The sequence below is a fragment of the Pecten maximus genome, chromosome 9 (genome assembly GCF_902652985.1).
Source record: "Pecten maximus chromosome 9, xPecMax1.1, whole genome shotgun sequence".
Lineage (NCBI taxonomy): Eukaryota > Metazoa > Mollusca > Bivalvia > Pectinida > Pectinidae > Pecten > Pecten maximus.
The window spans coordinates 7,868,817-7,888,449 of record NC_047023.1 but is presented as its reverse complement, the minus strand read 5'-3'; the positions used below and the strand labels follow the sequence as shown (position 1 = coordinate 7,888,449).

Sequence of the window (19,633 nt, the reverse complement as noted above, 5' to 3'; positions counted from 1 at the left end):
CAATTATCTAACTCATATACAGCAAAAAGTTTTTTCTTTCCTTTTTTTATTTAAATACTTCTTATTCTAATGGACGTCTGATTGAAGTAGGCATTCCTCAAGGCTCAGTTCTTGGAGCTCTTTTTTTTTTTTTTTTTAAATAATAATATTAATGATATTGCTGATATCTTTGAATCTGCTTCTCGTCTATTTGCAGATACTTCTTAATATTCATGAAACTTTTGATAGCGATCTAGATAAGTTAAATGTTTGGGCTAAAACAGGGTTGTTTAGTTTTAAACCTGATCAGACGGATGCTTAAATTTAATTGATCACTAATTCTGTGAACATTGATGAAGATTAAGATTTAATATTTAATGGGAAGCCCCAATCTCTACCGATCATCAGAAATATTTAAGGAGGCGGGGAGATCATATCCACGAATGTTATACCATTGTTACGACCAAAATGTATGTCTTACGAAAACTTAAACACATTTTTAGTCGCGATGCTCTCTTGATTTTCTCAATTGGTTCAAACACTACTCCATCTCTGCGTAGGGATACACTTTTGTTTGAGGTGATATAAACTCAACAGTACCTTTTGACGAACGGATATAATTCAGTTTCACTCATTTTTGCTGGAGACAGAAATTAAAAGAAAAACAACTTTAAAAAAAAATGTCCACCCGAATTGTATTTTAAAATTGTTTTCTTAACAAAATACATATTACACGTTGATCCAAAATTCATTTTATCGGAAGAAGATATTACTGAGTAAGTGTGCAAATCCAGAGTATCGTGAGAAACAACATTTTGTAGTTAGTTGTGTACAAACACTTCTTTTATTACTTATATAGTAGTATTACACAATGTAGTTTGCGTTGTGTATCACATACTGAAAACGTACATATTTTAGCGGTAATATTATCTTAGCGTATTTCGCGCTAGAATAATATGCCTAAACTTTGATTGCGCGAATAGTTATCTTCTGTATAATGTTTTATATGGCTAACATTGTCAGTCCGTTAATTTATCATTCCGCTAACTCGTTTTGATTGGCTCTTGCTCTAAACTTTGAGTACGCCAAAATAATTACGTTTACAGTAGTTCGATAGAAAATAGAATTAGCAATTGTTCCGTCGGAACAGAAATGTCTTTTTCATATTACGGCGAAGTAATACAATTGTACGTTGTAATTATGAATCATTAGCCGAAGCAGACTGTACTCTGTATATCACCTCAGTGTAAATAAGATAATTAGAGAGTGGTCGAAAAGATAATTAAAATCTCGTATAATTTACATTTTGTCTGATGAAGGAAACATGAAAGCATAGTTTCATAAACGTCACGCATAAAGAAATATCAAATATGTCAGGCCTGTGCCCCTCGTGCAACATTCGCGTGATGTTGTTGCGCGTGATCCCATGGAAACGTGAACTTCCACTGGCGGGAAATGAGAGATAATATATGACGTGTGAGTTTCGGGACTTGCCGACTTGTAGAAATAATTATTGGACATGGTCCATTGCCATGGTAACAGTATCCGCCTATAAGTAAAGAGTCTACACTTGTGTCTTTATTGTAATCAGTATTTCTTTGATATACATGTATAAATATATGCCACAATTATCCTCGTATGTACATTTGTATCTCGTTTACCGCAAAATAATCATAATTGATGGCCGTTGTTATTTTCTGTAAATAGAAAGCAAAGCGAATATTTATCATGCCAAATGGGCAATTTGTTACCGGAATTACACTGGTTTTTCCTTAATGTACATACTTTACTTTTTAAATGTAATACAAGTATGACCGATATATTTTAATAGTAATGATTTGTCGATCAGGTACGGAAAGGAAATATTAGCCGGGACGTTACGTCATAATGAAAATTCTTCGTTGATACATACACGAAGACGGAACGCATTAGTGTGATTACACCTGCTATAAAGTCACTCAAGCAAGAAAAACATGAACGAAATACCTACTTAACATTACGTATTAGTCTTTTGATTTCCTTTCCCAAGGTCAAAGTTGACAACCAGAGGTCAACGATCAAGTGCTTGCACGTGGACTTTTGTGTCATAGACCCGGGTTGTCGGTATTATCTGTTTACAATAAACATGTCTCTTTACTTCCCATAGTTACCCTCAAAACACATCATTCTTCGACCAGGATTTAATTTAGTTGATTTGACTCGTAAAATGTGAAATCGTGGCGACGCTGTGATATTTCCGCGGATCAGTAATTGATTTTATTAATTCTATTTTTGTTTCAAACCTCAAGATAAGCTGATATGTCCCGTCGTTTCAAAAGACACTTCACACTGCGAGATCATATCCAGAAACTTAGGACAGCGCATGCCCGGAAGTAATTATTGCCTGTACGGGAAACACTGTTTCCTTCTCCCGGCGGGATAGGTCTGCAGGTGTCATTAGCTGGGCTGGCGTGTCCTGAATTTCGAAACGATTTTATCATTAATTTATCATAATAATTATTGTCTTCTATCGCTAGTGATAATCAGGGTTTGTTCATCCAAAGGGGTAAGATATACAGTGGTAGATAGACAATAGGAGATAAATTGTCGATTCTCATTTTAAGACGTCAGTTTTGTTGCTTGCTTGGAATGACGAAGGGAGTGAACCTCGTGCAAATGAATACCATTTGCACGTGGTTTAGTTAACTTCCCTTCGTCAGCAACAAAATTGACGATCAATCCTTATATTTAACCAATTCAAAATTCCTGCAGTCAAATTGAAAAATTCACTCACAACGGTATGACATAAAAGCGTCACTTTGAAACATTGTCATAGATATCGTACACCAGTCAACTGCCCTTGTCTCTAAAATAAGGTTTCAAGCACGTTTTGACTATCATGATGTTGATATGCATAAATACGACATTTTCAATGTAATATACTCATTCATAACAAATGATATTTCATAATAAAAACTTAACTATACCCATATAATCATGAATTCAAAGCGCAGTGTTGATAGTATAGTATGTGTGTAATTTGGTCATTGCGAGACACAGCGACTCGGTTTCAAAACCTTGAGCACAAGTCCCACAAGACGACATAGTGAAATACCACAACACTAAAATTCAGGATTTATTGATTTGATAAGACTTAATTATGTGAATGAATGTTGGATTTTTATTGCTTACTAAATGTCATGTTACTCAAAATCTAACTGAACCTCTGTGCCAGCATACGCAATACAGTCTTATATACAGGATGTTCAGAGTTCGATAAAAGTGTAAAAACGTGGATTTTAGTCTCAATTTGTAGAGGATTTTATGTGATGTTCTTGAAACATAGGATTTTATTGTCGAGCTGGCGCTTTGGGACGTTAATTCTGATAAAAGTAAGTAGAGAAATATTGATTTGAAAATTGGCGGTATTCGACGGCCCGAAACTTGTCCTCCATATGTCATAGATAAAGAGTCAATGGGACGCCTTACGATAGCAATGTCTCCATGTGCTCGATATAGCATATTGCTGATAGCCGTCTATTTTGTTTTGTTTATCAGTGTTAAAATTGAGGCTTCGTTTTCTATGACCGCTTAAATGATATCCAGTATCTCATTCGAGATACCGCTACTGCGCTAACGTAGGTCATGAGCTCGGCTCTATCGGGAGTGTCAGTGTTCTGTCGGATCCTGTTTTCTAAACTGTCTGCATTATACTGATATTTTTATTAACACATAAAGCGGCAGTACAACTTGTGTTTATATATATATATATGTTTAACATTAAGTGCATAACAATGTTATATAATTCACGAAATTAAAGACTCGATCACCAATGCAAACAGTGAATGTATTCACACGCCGGCAAGAAAGTGATTCGCCTTAGAACAGAAACACGCGGCCCAAAAGCTTGGACATGGCGTGATCAATGTTTACTGGTTTCATTGAGGCGGAGCGAAGTGAAAACGAAAATATGAACGAATGACTGAGTGTTATTAGTGTATTTTAAGAACTTGGTTTCACTTCCAATCGACTCTGTGATAATAAATCTTTCGCCTAGTTGGTTGTTGTTATGCCGGACGAAGATAACCCCAAACCCCTTGCCTATCCTACAGAATAGATAATTGAAATTTTTCAGCAACACAACGATAACTTGATAAATCATGCGCCTTAAAATGCTGGACTCTTTTTACGAGAAACAGCTCGCTGATCAATGCTATTGACGAGGACATTTAGAATTTAACCATACAAAAACATTAGCACCCCAACCCTCGAACTGCTGCTTAAACTACTAAGAGAAAGCTTGCTGATGACGGGTCGGTGGTAAGTGTTAGGTCAACTAGTTTTTTTTAATGATGATAAGGTTACTCGTAAGTAAGGACTTTCACTATCATGTATGTTGCTGGTGGTGGCCATGTTGTCCTTATATTCGATACTGTGTTACATTAAAGTTTGCTGATGACAGGTGTAACCTTAGAGTTAGAGTTTATTCTTTATGCAGTTAAATTTGGATCTTAAGGATTTAGCATTTACAAATACAGCAATTGAGATATGCAAACATTGATCAATATGTGGACATTTCAGTATCCGAATTTTCTTTACATGGGAAAACGTCATCACTATTTTGATACCTGCGCAAAACCGTGTCTCATCACGGCTGCCTGTATGCAAACAAATAGAACCAATCTTGGGATGAAAACAGGGTATCGAATGGCGTCCTTAGCGTTATTAGGCGACATCGCTTCCGTCGTCCTCTCGACTTCCGGTCAAACCCAACGGATTTCCTATCAGTCTGCAACTAGACTCCTACCTATGCTGTCGTATCGACAAGCAGGCAAAGGTTTTTGTTATTGATTTCTTAAATAATAATGCTTTTGCGTGATCACACGCGATATTTTATACATTTTTGAAGCATATTGCCATACAAAAATAAAACAAGCATATGTTATTTTCGTTTTTTTTCTCTTGTCAGACTCGCTGGTAAACAAAACCAAGCAATGTTGGACATATTCCTTCTTCTATTATGTCACGCGAACTTTCGGTTATTGAATCTTAAATTATGCAATTAAAAAGGAAAATATATCTAACGCTCCGTTTTCATGCCGAAAATATACATATGTAAGTATATTTTATATCATCAAATTTGCATACATGTGTAGAGAAATATAAGTATCGGTAGTAAACCTGGTGTATATTGAGGTTTATGTTCACCAAAATGTCATTTTGTCTTTTAAGTTCTACAACGGATAGCTAGGTTCAGACGACACAGGGCTTTCCTATACTATCTCGGCACGAGAGTTATGTTTGGAATGTCCTTACATGACAGATATCTGTCCTCAAGAATCACGTCAAAGGACTTGTATGACAGAATTGTTTTTGAATTGATGGAAGACAATTTCTATCTCGAACGCTTTGAAATAGATTATTCAGAACATAGATTATAATTTATATGTCCAAATTATCGAAATTCTTAAGATACTATATGAATGAAATTATATGTCGGGAAATTTGCACCAATACACAACTCAAAATTATTTCGCATTTATACAAAAAAACAAACATTTAAGCTTGCATCTCGTCCAGATCAAGTGTAAAAAGGCATGGGGTATTCATGGCGGGATTTGCATATGCAAGTAGATTTACATATACATGTATGCTAAAGCTGAACGTGCAAAATCCCGGCATGTAAACGAGCTTTCAAAGAATAGATGAGTTCAACAAGTATCACAGTTACAGAAACTACCCTATCAGTATTCTTATTCCCACATCTCTTCACCTCTCGATATTTTTATGACCACATCTCTTCACTTCTCAATATTTTTGTTATACTTTGTTATGATAACTTTTAATGTCTTCTGAAATGAGAAAAATACCATCTATGCTCTCATAGGGTGTTACTTATTATCAGAATATCATATCAATTCCACTTTACATTGTGGATAGTATAAGATGCCTTTCGCCAGTATTCTGGCACACTCATTGGCATACTGGTATATATCTTTGGTACGTCCGACATCGCCTTGTTCAGCGCCATATCGAATTGTTGAACGGAGAAATGTCATTACAGTCGCCCTTTGTATGATATCGCCACCCTTCTCAAACTCAGCGCCAGTCACTTTTGCTAAATACGGACAACACATTCACCAACACGAGTGTTGCCCTCTTCACACCCAGGGACGTCTCAGCTAAAATCATTTGCGTCATGTCCAGTGAGGTGTTTCTAACGAAGCCTGCACGGCGGGCGTTCTCTGTATAAAAGACAATTAATTATTGTTTGGCAGCACGCGTTATCATTGTAGTGGTCCAGATCACGATATTCTGTAGGTACACAGACTGTACAGAGTCCTATTTTATCCCCAACATTTGGTAGACCTTCACGTTTTAGCTACCATTATCTCATGGTGGGCTGTTGAAATCGCCCCGTGTCCGTGGTTCGTCGTCCATCGTCCTTCGTTAGTCCTTAAACATTTTTGTTACCTCTATTTCTTGAAAAATACTAGTGGATTTTTTTTTCAAATTCCTTTTTTTATGGCCCTTTTTGTCTGTAGTTTTGTCCTTGTGATTTCGAAATTGTGGACAGGTGGCCATCTTGGATTTCGATAGTTGAAATTACATGGCTAGATTTTATAAGATAATAAAGTTATGCAATCTAAGTCATAAAGCATGTATATCTATATGTATTTTATTTTCATGGAAATGAACACTCACTTTTACACCAACATAAACCTTGTGATATGATTTGATATTTGTGTCAAAAGCTGGACAAAATTTGGAACATGTTTAGTCAAGTTGTTGATCAGTACCAACACATGTATTCAACAGCCATTTGACCATATGTAAAGTGTTTCATAAACATCTCAAAATCACACCAACATAGTTATGAGGGATGATATTGTTAACTGTAGGATCTGTTGAACTTTTCTATGTTTCTATGTCGCAAAATGGAGGATGTTGGTCAACACAGTCTAAAAGTCAATACAATTAGAGAATATTGGCACTCCGTGCATGTTAAGCAATGTCATATAATTTGCCTTAATTTGAACATAATTAACTCGTCTGACATGGGTAAGAAAATAAATAGAATTATTTGACATTATTTCATATTTAACAAACAATGGAGCTGGAATAAGCAACTGAAGAAGTGTGCTTTGTAAAATACAAGTATACCTTATCTTTTAAATGTCCTATTAAAATCTATCTGTAGATACAACCGTAGCTTGGTGACTAAAATTATATTTCAGTAGCATTAACCTTGAGCCTTTATTTATAGATACAATAGTCTTTTGTTTAATGTCCCGTCAAACTATAGAAGTAAGTATGGCGACTGTAACAATGGAAATGACTGACAATGAAACAATATTTGTATTACCAGTTACACAGATATTGCAATTTGACCGAACATACCGGTATTCTAACATTTTTGTGATAGACATTTCAGGAAATATAATTTGAAAATAAAAATAAGAATATAAAAAAATCGAGAAAAAAAATCATATGTGTTTTACTACCATTAAACACTGGTATATTGCCATATTCACTCTTTGAACTCACAATATATGGTATTCGTCATATTTCCTATCATTGTGAACAAAAGAAAACTACACGTTACATGTATTATTATATTTCTGTAGCCAAAACCCTGGAATAATAGGTGTAAGATTCTATATATATATGGTGACGATCAACGATCTCCCTGGTCAATAGACTATGGAACATATGCACTGTAAAATTCGTTATTAACCTAGCCCTGCGTCTTATCGACTTTGTTGGTTAATCCATTAAAATGATATCTGTATTCCTTTCAAGCACAAACCACAGTCTGTAAAATAAAAATAAAAAAAACAAAATAAAAAAATGACGTAGCTGTGGGAAAATTCAACTGACATCCAAACGAATCTACTCTGCAGAGTTTTGCACACTATACTTCAAAAACCATGTCTTTGATTTATACTCGCAATTTTTCTTAGTATATCAACCAAATTTATCGTAATCCAGATCGTTTCTTCGAAAGTTTGCTGTCGATTATGTTCAGTCAAAGCTGCAGTTTTGGAAAGGAATGTGGAGGAATATATATTGTAAATATTTTGGTTCATTGGTCTACATTGATTACCTGTAGTTTAAATGCCGAGCTGTGTTCCTCTCCGGAACACACACGACTTTGTCTATCTACAGAACTTTAGCACCCATAAACAAGATCGACATATGTTTTGAGGTATTGCAGAGGTTTGTGATTACCGATGAAGTGGGAAAGCAATCTGTAAACACCTTCTGTGTCCCAATAAACGTAGAATGATTGAGTTAGGTCGGGGTAACACATGGCGGATATCATTGGCTCGCGTCCCTCTCACATCACAATCCTTTATTATTGACTGGAGAAGGTAGCGGAATGTTTAGTACCTAATCGACAAGGTTAATTTCCTTCACGCCTCCGTCTTCCTCAGCATGAGGAAGGAGTTTGAAGTTGGAGTGGTTGTATAATTGGGCTTGCAATAGATATTTGAATTGGTGATGCGATTCTGGCTTAAGATCTTAATTTGTTTTTCTGTCACAGAGAAAGAAAACAGGACTGGGGTAGTGTATTGTTATAAACAAACCTCAGATTGGTCGGGGTTGGCTGAACACTTGTTGTTGTTTACTCATTCGGAATTACCACCTACGTAAGTGGTGCTGATTCATTGGTTTACATCACGGTATTCGTTGTTGGTACAGTTTCGTATAAACATTTAACGTTGGCGGTTGCCCCATGTGGTACCGGGACCGGTTAAGTTAACTGGTGACACCGCTTTTTAAGGATTGTGATGCAATTAAATTTCTCGTATTTCCTTCTCTGTCGACATCAGCTTCAAATAGTTTTTATATTTTTGTATTTTGTGTTTGTATGGTTGTTTTATGTCCCTTTATGTCGATATTGACTTGACTCGGATATTGTGCTTGTGTCGCTTTGTCTGTTTATGTCGACATTGACTTGGCCAGCATGTTGTGTTTGTGCTGCTTTGTCTCTTTGTGTCGATATTAACTCGGTTTGGATCTTCTGCTTGTGCTGCCTTTTCTCTTTAAGTTGACATTAACTTAATCCGGATCTCGAGCCTGTGCTGTTTTTTCTCTTTATAAATGTCGACATTTAATCGGCCTGTATCTTGTGCTTATGTGGCTTTGTTCCTTTACGTCGATATGGACTTGGCTCGGATCTTCTATTTATGTTGCTGTGTCTCTCAATGTCGATATTGACTTGGCTCGGATCTTCTTTTTACTGTAAACGTGGACATTTACCGCGAGGTGAAAAATTACGCTATTACACGGAGTCCTTTTGATCGCGAAAATTTCCACCACGCGTATTATTTTGATATCAATTTGCATAATCTTGAACTACAAACGAAGGTGGATCGATCGCAAAAATTACCCCAAAGCGTATAGTTTACATAGCGAAACCGCGAAATTAACCCCCCGCGAAAATAACCACGTTTACAGTATGTTGCAGTGTCTCTCTATGTCGATATTGCCTTCAAATGCTTCACTTTAGTTATCACATTTGTACAATGTACAATGTCTTACGTATATATGATATAATGAATTTGTTTTCCAGTTCGGTATATACAATTTTCCCATGCTTTTTATTCGCGTTCGACCGTGCATAGATGTAGTGGGGAGAAAATAGCAGACCTCTGCATGATCTTAATAGGCAAAATATGACAGAACGTGATGGGTTGTACACCGGCAATTGATCAGTAAAACATTGGAGATACCGATATCGAACGACCCCCACATATTGTATGGTGTATATATTCATTTTCCTACACAGACTAGACGGATAAACAAACACATATTTTGGTTTCGTAATGTCCCGCGGCCATAAACAATTAATTTATTTTATCGCTATTTCACGGAAGTTGCAGGATGATTTGTTTGCAATTGTTCGTGCTTGATGTTTGTTTTTCGCAATAAAGTGTGTTATTGCTAATTTCCTACAAAGTACAAAATCATCTTTCTCCAGTTGAATTCTAGAACAATTTTGGACATTATATATTATTATATAGGCGAACTGTCTTGATAACAAAAGGAGCAAATATGCCGCCATTAGCATTCCTTCAATAGACAGTATGGTGACTTACGCACACTCGAGTCAATCGGAACACATCGCCTCCGTCTGCGAACGTAGGTTTCAGAGAAAATGACGAGGGGTTCCGATTGACACTCGAGTGTCTGCAAAATGTTTGTTATACACAATGGCTATAGTTATTTATGTATTGCCGGATATTGGTGTTTTATGGTTACCATGGACGAAAGACACATTAACAGTATCTGACTTACATAAATATATATCTAACACAACACTGCTATTATAGGGATTTGCAACTAATTCACAATTTACGATCGCCTGTTAGGCTAAGTAAATCGCTATTAGTTTCCGGGAGTGTAAAACTAAGTGCATGTTGTCAATATTACTACTAAGTATGTTTGAATAAGATATTTACGAGTTGGCTTAATACTTCACTACCAGCTTTTATGGACGGAAAGTCTATATCTCTCCGATCGAGACATATAAGTTCTGTATTAAGACATTGTGGTTGCTGTTCAAGTTATGCCAGATATTTCCAAAGAATGGACTTTATTTTCAATAAAATGTTCATTTTCTAGTAACGTTTATTTTATCTAACTTTTAATATGACAAGAAACTCATTTAATGTTCTGTAATACGGGCAATCACAAATGAAATCCGTTAGATTACAAACCAGGATTTATGAGCTCTGCTGCAGCCTTTTAGCGACAGTCATATAAAACGTTAAGGCACCTCAGATCCATTCTTTTTCTTTAGCAGCCGATTAATTTATTTGGACAATCTAATCCGTCTTGTGAGGTATATTGATTTGTGCCTCATAAAAAGGTTGGCGGTGTTATTAGCACGGAGATAATTAACCATTAGTCCGTCACTGTTATCGAAGACTTGGACTCAACACGGGCATTTCCACATAACATTTATTATCATCTGTCTATAGGTAACTGTACCGTATAAACCCAAATGTGGTTTGACGACTTTGGTTATTATTTCAACCACGTGACAGACATAACATTAATCAGACAGTGTTGTTCTGGCCTTAATCTGGAATGTAAATAAGATAAAAAAACAACAAAAAAACCCAAAACTTAAAGATTCAGTAAATGCCTTAAATAGAGAAGAGGGGTTGTACATGTAGTAAATTAAAGACACATATGTCTAGGCACGAAAGCTCGGAATCGACTGGCATATTGAATTCCGTTATCTGCGAAAACATTGCTGTTAGCTTCTGGCGTTCATGCACTTTTAAGCATTTGAATTTCTTGCACTTTGTAAGTAATGAACTTTTTCACATTTCTGCATGACCTACATGTATCATCCGGAACTCCTCGGGGTTTGTTCCCCAAAGGGTAGGTACAGCCAACCCGAGGATGATCCGAATGCTACATGTTGAACACGCAGATGTACCACTCTTAAACAATGTAATGAACTCGGCAGGGTTGTATGTCAGTTTGTCTGCACTATAGGTGATCGGGTGGCATAGTGGTAATACACTTGTCTTTCACCTAAACGATCGGGGTTCGATTTCCCGATTGGATGTGAAATGTTAGGGGTCACCTGGCCGACCACGTGGGTTTTCCCCGAGTACTCGACTTTCCTCCCACAGCAAGACCCCTTGCGCGCTTCCTTTCAGGCTAACAAGGGGGATTTATATAAGTTGATATAGCTTGTTCCGCAATTGTTGTAAAATGAATGAAGTTTTTATAGGACAATAACGTTAATGTCATTTGTTTAAACTCTTGATTTGGATATTAACATTTAAATAGAACGTATAAGTTAGTAAGGCTTAATTATATCGCTCTCAGAACGTCATATCATCAGCTGACTGGCACTATATACAGCTTTCTCTGTGTGTTAGACAATCCATATCTGTTGTAAATACATTCTCGTGAAACTATAAACAGACAAAATCTGGAATATCTTTCAGTATTATCTATTCTTGTGTGAACGCCAGAACGACAGTACAGTTGTAACCTCGTGTGTGATCCAATCAATATAGAACTGTCGTGATTTGAAATCTCAATAATACATGTGAATTTGTCTTTTACAGATGACGTCACATAACTCCTCGACTTCGTTTTCCTACCTGTACTACGATGACATGGAATACAATCAGACCCTACTGGAGTTACTGCAGCAACACGAGAAAGAATCTCCGCGAGCATTTATCTTCGCCGTGCTCATGACGATCCTGTCCGCCATTTTCAACACTGGCATCATTATTGTGATCCTGTACACGTCGATTCTTCGTCAGAACATCCTCTACATCCAAATCGTAAACATCTCGATGGTAAACATTATCTTAAGTGTGTTTGTTATTCCGTTAGCTATTTACGCGGAACATAGCCCATGGAGACTCGGGGACGCCATGTGTAAGGTTTGGATTATAATGGATGTACTCATGCCTTTTGTTTCCATGATTGTGCTAGTGCTGATGAACCTCGATCGGCTTTTCATTCTGATGTGCAACAAGTCACACATGTGGACCATGAACCGTGTTGTTAAGGCAGTGCTTGTGTTGTTACCCTGGTCAGCCGGGTGTGTGATTGTACTGCCGATCTGGATTCTCGGCTCTAACCACTACCCCTACTATGACGGCTATTGTATATTTGGCCTGGTATTCGACGCGTCTGTTGCCTCGCCAGTTGTTACTTATTTTGTTCCGTCGGTAGGAATCATCTTGCTCATAACTTTGATCCTTATGTACAACTTTAAAGGAAATCTTGCTGAACAGAACATGTACTCGTCTCCCTCTAGGTCAATGGACTGTCATCGGACAGATTCCACCTCGAGTTACGACGAGGAAAAATACTTGTCACTTGTAACCCTGTGTTTGGCTGATTTTTTCTTCGTAGCAATGTGGTTTCCGTATCAGCTGTTTACTTTGCTTATGTCCCTTTGCACCGGGTGTTATCCACCAGTTAGCGCTGCGGTCGCCTTTACGTGGCTTGGAGCATCAACCGCATGTGTAACACCGCTCACGTGGTTGTCTGATGTTAAGATAAGGGAAAGCATTAGAAACTTTGTACACGATCGATGTACGAGAGAGGTCACTGATATTGGAGACAGAAACAGTGTTCCCCTAATGGAGCTTTAGGAGATTTTAAAGTTTACTGCCTCACAGACGCTTGTATAGGACCTACTAAAGTTTGTTTGATTACGTGGGCTTGGTGCAACTAACGATTTCTTCCAAAAACAATACCTAATTTTATGTTTGTGCAAAAAGACCTTATGTTACTTACCTCGTCAGAGATGATGACGTCATGGTTGTGTGTGAGTGTTCATATGTATCGATGACGTCGTAGCTGACGGCGGAGTGTTAGATGATAATGTGATACTGTGTGATCAATTAGTGTGATTAACACTTGTTTTAATTAGTATATATTGGTTAACGGTAACGTCGCCTTGTTTAAATGGTAATCACCCCGTTTACACAAATATAAATGTTATATGGATTTCATCGTCGTTTGTTGTGTAATTGCATTCATACAGGCAACAACAGTGTCATTGGAGATCAGTATACTTATTACATGCAATGAAAAGTACTTACGGGTACTTAATACGTAATGTGTGACTGTGGATAGCTGTGACGTAATGTGTGACAATGGATAGCTGTGACGTAATGTGTGACAGTGGATAGATGTGACGTAATGTGTGACAGTGGATAGCTGTGACGTAATGTGTGACAGTGGATAGCTGTGACGTAATGTGTGACTGGATAGCTGTGACGTAATGTGTGACAGTGGAATAGCTGTGACGTAATGTGTGACAGTGGATATCTGTGACGTAATGTGAGACAGTGGATAGCTGTGACGTAATGTGTGACAGTGGATAGCTGTGATGTAATGTGTGGCAGTAGATAGCTGTGACGTAATGTGTGGGTGTGGAGTACCTGTGACGTAATGTGTGACTGTGAATAGCTGTGACGTAATGTGTGACTGTGGAGTACCTGTCACGTAATGTGTGAAAGTGGATAGCTGTGACGTAATGTGTGACAGTGGATAGCTGTGACGTAATGTGTGACAGTGGATAGCTGTGACGTAATGTGTGACAGTGGATAGCTGTGACGTAATGTGTGACTGGATAGCTGTGACGTAATGTGTGACAGTGGATAGCTGTGACGTAATGTGTGGCAGTAGATAGCTGTGACGCAATGTGTGACAGTGGATAGCTGTGACGTAATGTGTGACTGGATAGCTGTGACGTAATGTTTTACAGTGGAATAGCTGTGACGTAACGTATGACAGTGGAATAGCTCTGACGTAATGTGTGACAGTGGATATGTGTGACGTAATGTGAGACAGTGAATAGCTGTGACGTAATGTGTGACAGTGGATAGCTGTGACGTAATGTGTGACAGTGGATAGCTGTGACGTAATGTGTGACAGTGGATATCTGTGACGTAATGTGAGACAGTGGATAGCTGTGACGTAATGTGTGACAGTGGATAGCTGTGACGTAATGTGTGACGATGGAGTACATATGACGTACATTGTGACCATGGAGTACCTGTGAATAATTTGTGATAATTGATGGAATACATGTCACGAAATGTGTGACATTGGAGTACCTCTGGCATAATATGTGACAATGTGTGAGTGTGGATGACCTGTGACGTAATGTGTGAGTGAGGAGTACCTGTGACGTAATGTGTGAGTGAGGAGTACCTGTGACGTAATGTGTGAGTGAGGAGTACCTGTGACGTAATTTGTGAGTGAGGAGTACCTGTGACGTATTGTATGACAATGGAGTACCTGTCCCGTAATTAGTTTCTGAGGGACACAGGATGTACATGATAAGATACGGTAGTGTTACACTATATTAAAATGTTGTTGAGGAGAGGTACAGATACGGTAGTGTTACACTATATTACAATGTTGTTGAGGAGAGGTACAGATACGGTAGTGTTACACTATATTACAATGTTGTTGAGGAGAGGTACAGATACGGTAGTGTTACACTATATTACAATGTTGTTGAGGAGAGGTACAGATACGGTAGTGTTACACTATATTACAATGTTGTTGAGGAGAGGTACAGATACGTACGGAAGTGTTACACTATATTACAATGTTGTTGAGGAGAGGTACAGATACGGTAGTGTTACACTATATTACAATGTTGTTGAGGAGAGGTACAGATACGGTAGAGTTACACTATATTACAATGTTGATGAGGAGAGGTACAGATACTGAAGTGTTACACTATATTACAATGTTGTTGAGGAGAGGGACAGATACGGTAGTGTTACACTATATTACAATGTTGATGAGGAGAGGTACAGATACTGAAGTGTTACACTATATTACAATGTTGTTGAGGAGAGGTACAGATACAGTAGTGTTACACTATATTACAATGTTGTTGAGGAGAGGGACAGATACGGTAGTGTTACACTATATTACAATGTTGTTGAGGAGAGCTACAGATACGGTAGTGTTACACTATATTACAATGTTGATGAGGAGAGCTACAGATACGGTAGTGTTACACTATATTACAATGTTGATGAGGAGAGGTACAGATACGGTAGTGTTACACTATATTACAATGTTGATGAGGAGAGCTACAGATACGGTAGTGTTACACTATATTACAATGTTGATGAGGAGAGGTACAGATACGGTAGTGTTACACTATATTACAATGTTGATGAGGAGAGGTACAGATACGGTAGTGTTACACTATATTACAATGTTGTTGAGGAGAGGTACAGATACGGTAGTGTTACACTATATTACAATGTTGATGAGGAGAGCTACAGATACGGTAGTGTTACACTATATTACAATGTTGATGAGGAGAGGTACAGATACGGTAGTGTTACACTATATTACAATGTTGTTGATGAGAGGTACAGATACATGTACGGTAGTGTTACACTATATTACAATGTTGTTGATGAGAGGTACAGATACGGTAGTGTTACACTATATTACAATGTTGTTTTGGAGAGGTACATTCTGACGACTCTATGGTGTGTGTGGATCTATTTACGTATGGTAGAACGTGCCGCGTTGGATACAAAGTATATCTACTGTATATATGCATTGTTAAAGTGATAAGTATGAGTTGATTTAACTTGTTTTGCAATTAAACTTGAATGAAGATTGTTTATATATTGAATTTACCCACATCAGTGTACAAGAGTCCTTGTTGTTATCATAAAACATCAAGCGTGGAAAGATGAAATTAAAGTGTATATAAGATACCTATGCTAAAGGTAAGCTCGAGGCGTGAATGAGCTAGTTTATTTATTGAATAAGAATTAAAATATACCGGTTTTTATGTGATATTAAGTAATGAAAGGGCGTTTATCTTCAGAGAAACAGAAATTATATACATTTGTACAATGCATATCTGATATATAGTATATCAAACTATGAAAACTTTAAATATTTGTGAATAAACAGATAAATGATCTTCTTGCAGATTTCATTGTTATGACGTAATGAATATCATTTATTTCCATTCTCTCTGAGATGTCCAGTTTTCACAAATACTTTGTTAGTAATCTGTATTCTCTAGAGATTTATTATTAAGGATAATGACTGTTGGATGGCTTACGGTCATTATTACAATACTTCAGAATCTCCAGTGGTTATGATCTATGAAAATGGATGTTTAATGACATTTTAATTGATATTTACGTGTACGCTTTTTGTGGAACTGAAATATTGCCCAGTGGAAAATAATCATTTAACGACTAATGGTCGAACTGACGTCTGTTTAACGATTGATAGTTTTTACATTATAGATTTATCTCCACTTCATTAGTTTCAATGGTTAAAGTTACACTTTAAAACCAGCCGAATGTTGAAATATAACAAATAAAATCTGTTAAAACAGACACATGTTTATATTTTTATTTAAATCTTTGAACAAAAATTGAGATATCGCTGTGTTCCACAGTGAAAAAATGTCTGTAAACACCTGAATAACTGGTCACGTGTATCATTTATAAACACCTGGTCACGTGTACCTGTCTATAAACACCTGATCACCTCTACCTGTCTATAAATACCTGGTGACGTGTACCCGTCTATAAATACCTGGTCACATGTACCTGTCTGTAAATGCCTGGTGACGTGTACCCGTGTATAAACACCTGGTCACGTGTACCTGTCTATAAATACCTGGTCACGTGTACTTGTCTATAATTACCTGGTCACGTGTACCCGTCTATAAACACTTAGTCACGTGTACCTGTCTATAAATACCTGGTCACGTGTACCCGTCTATAAACACTTAGTCACGTGTACCTGTCTATAAATACCTGGTCACGTGTACCTGTCTATAAATACCTGGTCACGTGTACCTGTCTATAAACACTTAGTCACGTGTACCTGTCTATAAATACCTTATCACGTGTACCTGTCTCAAAAACACCTGGTCATGTGTACCTGTCTATAATTACCTGGTCACGTGTACTTGTCTATAAATACCTGGTCACGTGTACCTGTCTATATTCTTTTATTTAAATCTTTGAACAAAAATTGAGATATCGCTGTGTTCCACAGTGAAAAATTGTCTGTAAACACTTGAATACTTGTGAATAACTGGTCCCGTGTATCATTTATAAACACCTGGTCACGTGTACCTGTCTATAAACACCTGATCACGTCTACCTGTCTATAATTACCTGGTCACGTCTACCTGTCTATAAACACTTAGTCACGTGTACCTGTCTATAAATACCTGGTCACGTGTACCTGTCTATAAATACCTGGTCACGTGTACCTGTCTATAAACACCTTATCACGTTATACCTGTCGTCTATGAAAACACTAGTCAGTGTACCTGTTATAAATACCTGGTCACGTGTACCTGTCTATAAATAACCTGTCCGTGTACCTGCCTTTCAACACAGAATCAGTGTACCTTCTATAAATACCGTACGTGTCCGTCTATAATACCTGTATGAACCTGTTCTATTAAACATTGTCACGTGTACCGAAATCTATTAGTGTACGCCAAAACCTGGTAATGTGCATACACTGTTAATAATACCTTTCAGTGTACACTCTATAAAACTTAAGCACGGATAACGTCTATAAATTACCTTTGGTCATGAGCCGTCTATACAAATGTCATGTGACTGTCATATTACTGTTCAGTGTCTCATATAACCGGCCGTTACCCTCTCAAACACCTAGTCACGTGTACCTGTCTATAAATACCTGGTCACGTGTACCTGTCTATAAATACCTGGTCACGTGTACCTGTCTATAAATACCTGGTCACGTGTACCCGTCTATAAACACTTAGTCACGTGTACCTGTCTATAAATACCTGGTCACGTGTACCTGTCTATAAATACCTGGTCACGTGTACCTGTCTATAAACACTTAGTCACGTGTACCTGTCTATAAATACCTGGTCATGTGCACCTGTATATAATTACCTGGTCACGTGTACCTGTCTATAATAACCTGGTTACACGAACCTTTCCACAAAGAACAGATACCCATTATACTCTTGTATAACTACGGCTTCGTATTGAAATAATGTTTCTCATATAATTTGTTTCTCAGGCCCGAAATCGTATTAGTGTATAGCACAGGGACCTGATAATCTCAGACACTGTAATAGGACCTTCCCTAGTGTGTACAGCACATACTAAGACGTAAACCGAAAGGTCATTTTACCGAATTGAAATATAGCCCTACAAATCGTCTGGAAATGTGCCATATACTTTGAAAGGTCTAATTATCGGGTTCCTTTGCAAATGCAGATATGCAGTTAAAAACGAAACAAAGTTAAGATCGAATGCAAGCTGAATAAGTGGATGTATCTTTTCAAATGACACATTAATATGATTAATTTTGTGATTCAAATGCAGTCTCATTAACACCCCCCCCCCCCCCCCCCCCCCCCCCCCCCCCCACACACACACAAACATGCTTCAAACTGATATAATTTTGTTATCCGTGCTGAAACGCATTAGTTCGAAAATTTATTTCACCAGCAGTTTTACATTAGATACGATTTTTTCACGTGGGATAATAAACATTACCTATGTTGAGAGTTAAAGTATATTCTGTCATGTCACTGATAACAATTGCATCACACTGACTCCGACCAACATGTTTCATAATACTAATTGGCATAGATGGAGGTCCTCAAAGCATTTAGATTCTACAACCTGGCTAATAAACTCACATTCATACCCCGGGTTGTTATAACAAAACACCATAACCATATCAAAGCGAGTGATTATATCGGCGGTACAGTAATGAGGCCAGAACACACCTGTTTTATTACTGATCATTCACGATTTGATACAGTACCGTGTATGTGGGCGGAATATCATTGCACCAAACGATGATGCGGTTTGTACTTCATCATGATGCGGGTCGTAAAATGCATCAAAAAGACACGCGATCACTCAGAATGTGAAGTACATCTATAGCTATCAAATTACAATATACTAATTACCCGCATAATAATGATGATCATTTTTGCAAAACACCCATTAAGTGACGAATCTATCTATATTTTTAGACAGCCTTTGGCAACAGGTTTTAAAATCTTGAGTTTCAATATGAAGAAACTCCTAATATATTTTTCTTACGGACCCCGATCTAGATAATTAGTCTATTGTAATATCTTTAACCGTTATAC

General features: G+C 37.4%; 1 protein-coding gene across 1 annotated transcript in view; it reads left to right on the top strand.

The window, feature by feature from the left end:
• Positions 1–16,859, top strand: part of LOC117334830 (5-hydroxytryptamine receptor 5B-like) — a 39,736-nt gene extending 22,877 nt beyond the window's left edge. The window contains exons 2-4 of the mRNA XM_033894647.1: positions 12,060–15,043; positions 15,096–15,863; positions 15,966–16,859. Coding sequence (XP_033750538.1) covers positions 12,060–13,106 — 1,047 coding nt within the window. The 3' untranslated portion in view covers positions 13,107–15,043; positions 15,096–15,863; positions 15,966–16,859. The remainder of the gene's footprint in view (positions 1–12,059; positions 15,044–15,095; positions 15,864–15,965) is intronic.
• Positions 16,860–19,633: the final 2,774 nt, after the last annotated feature.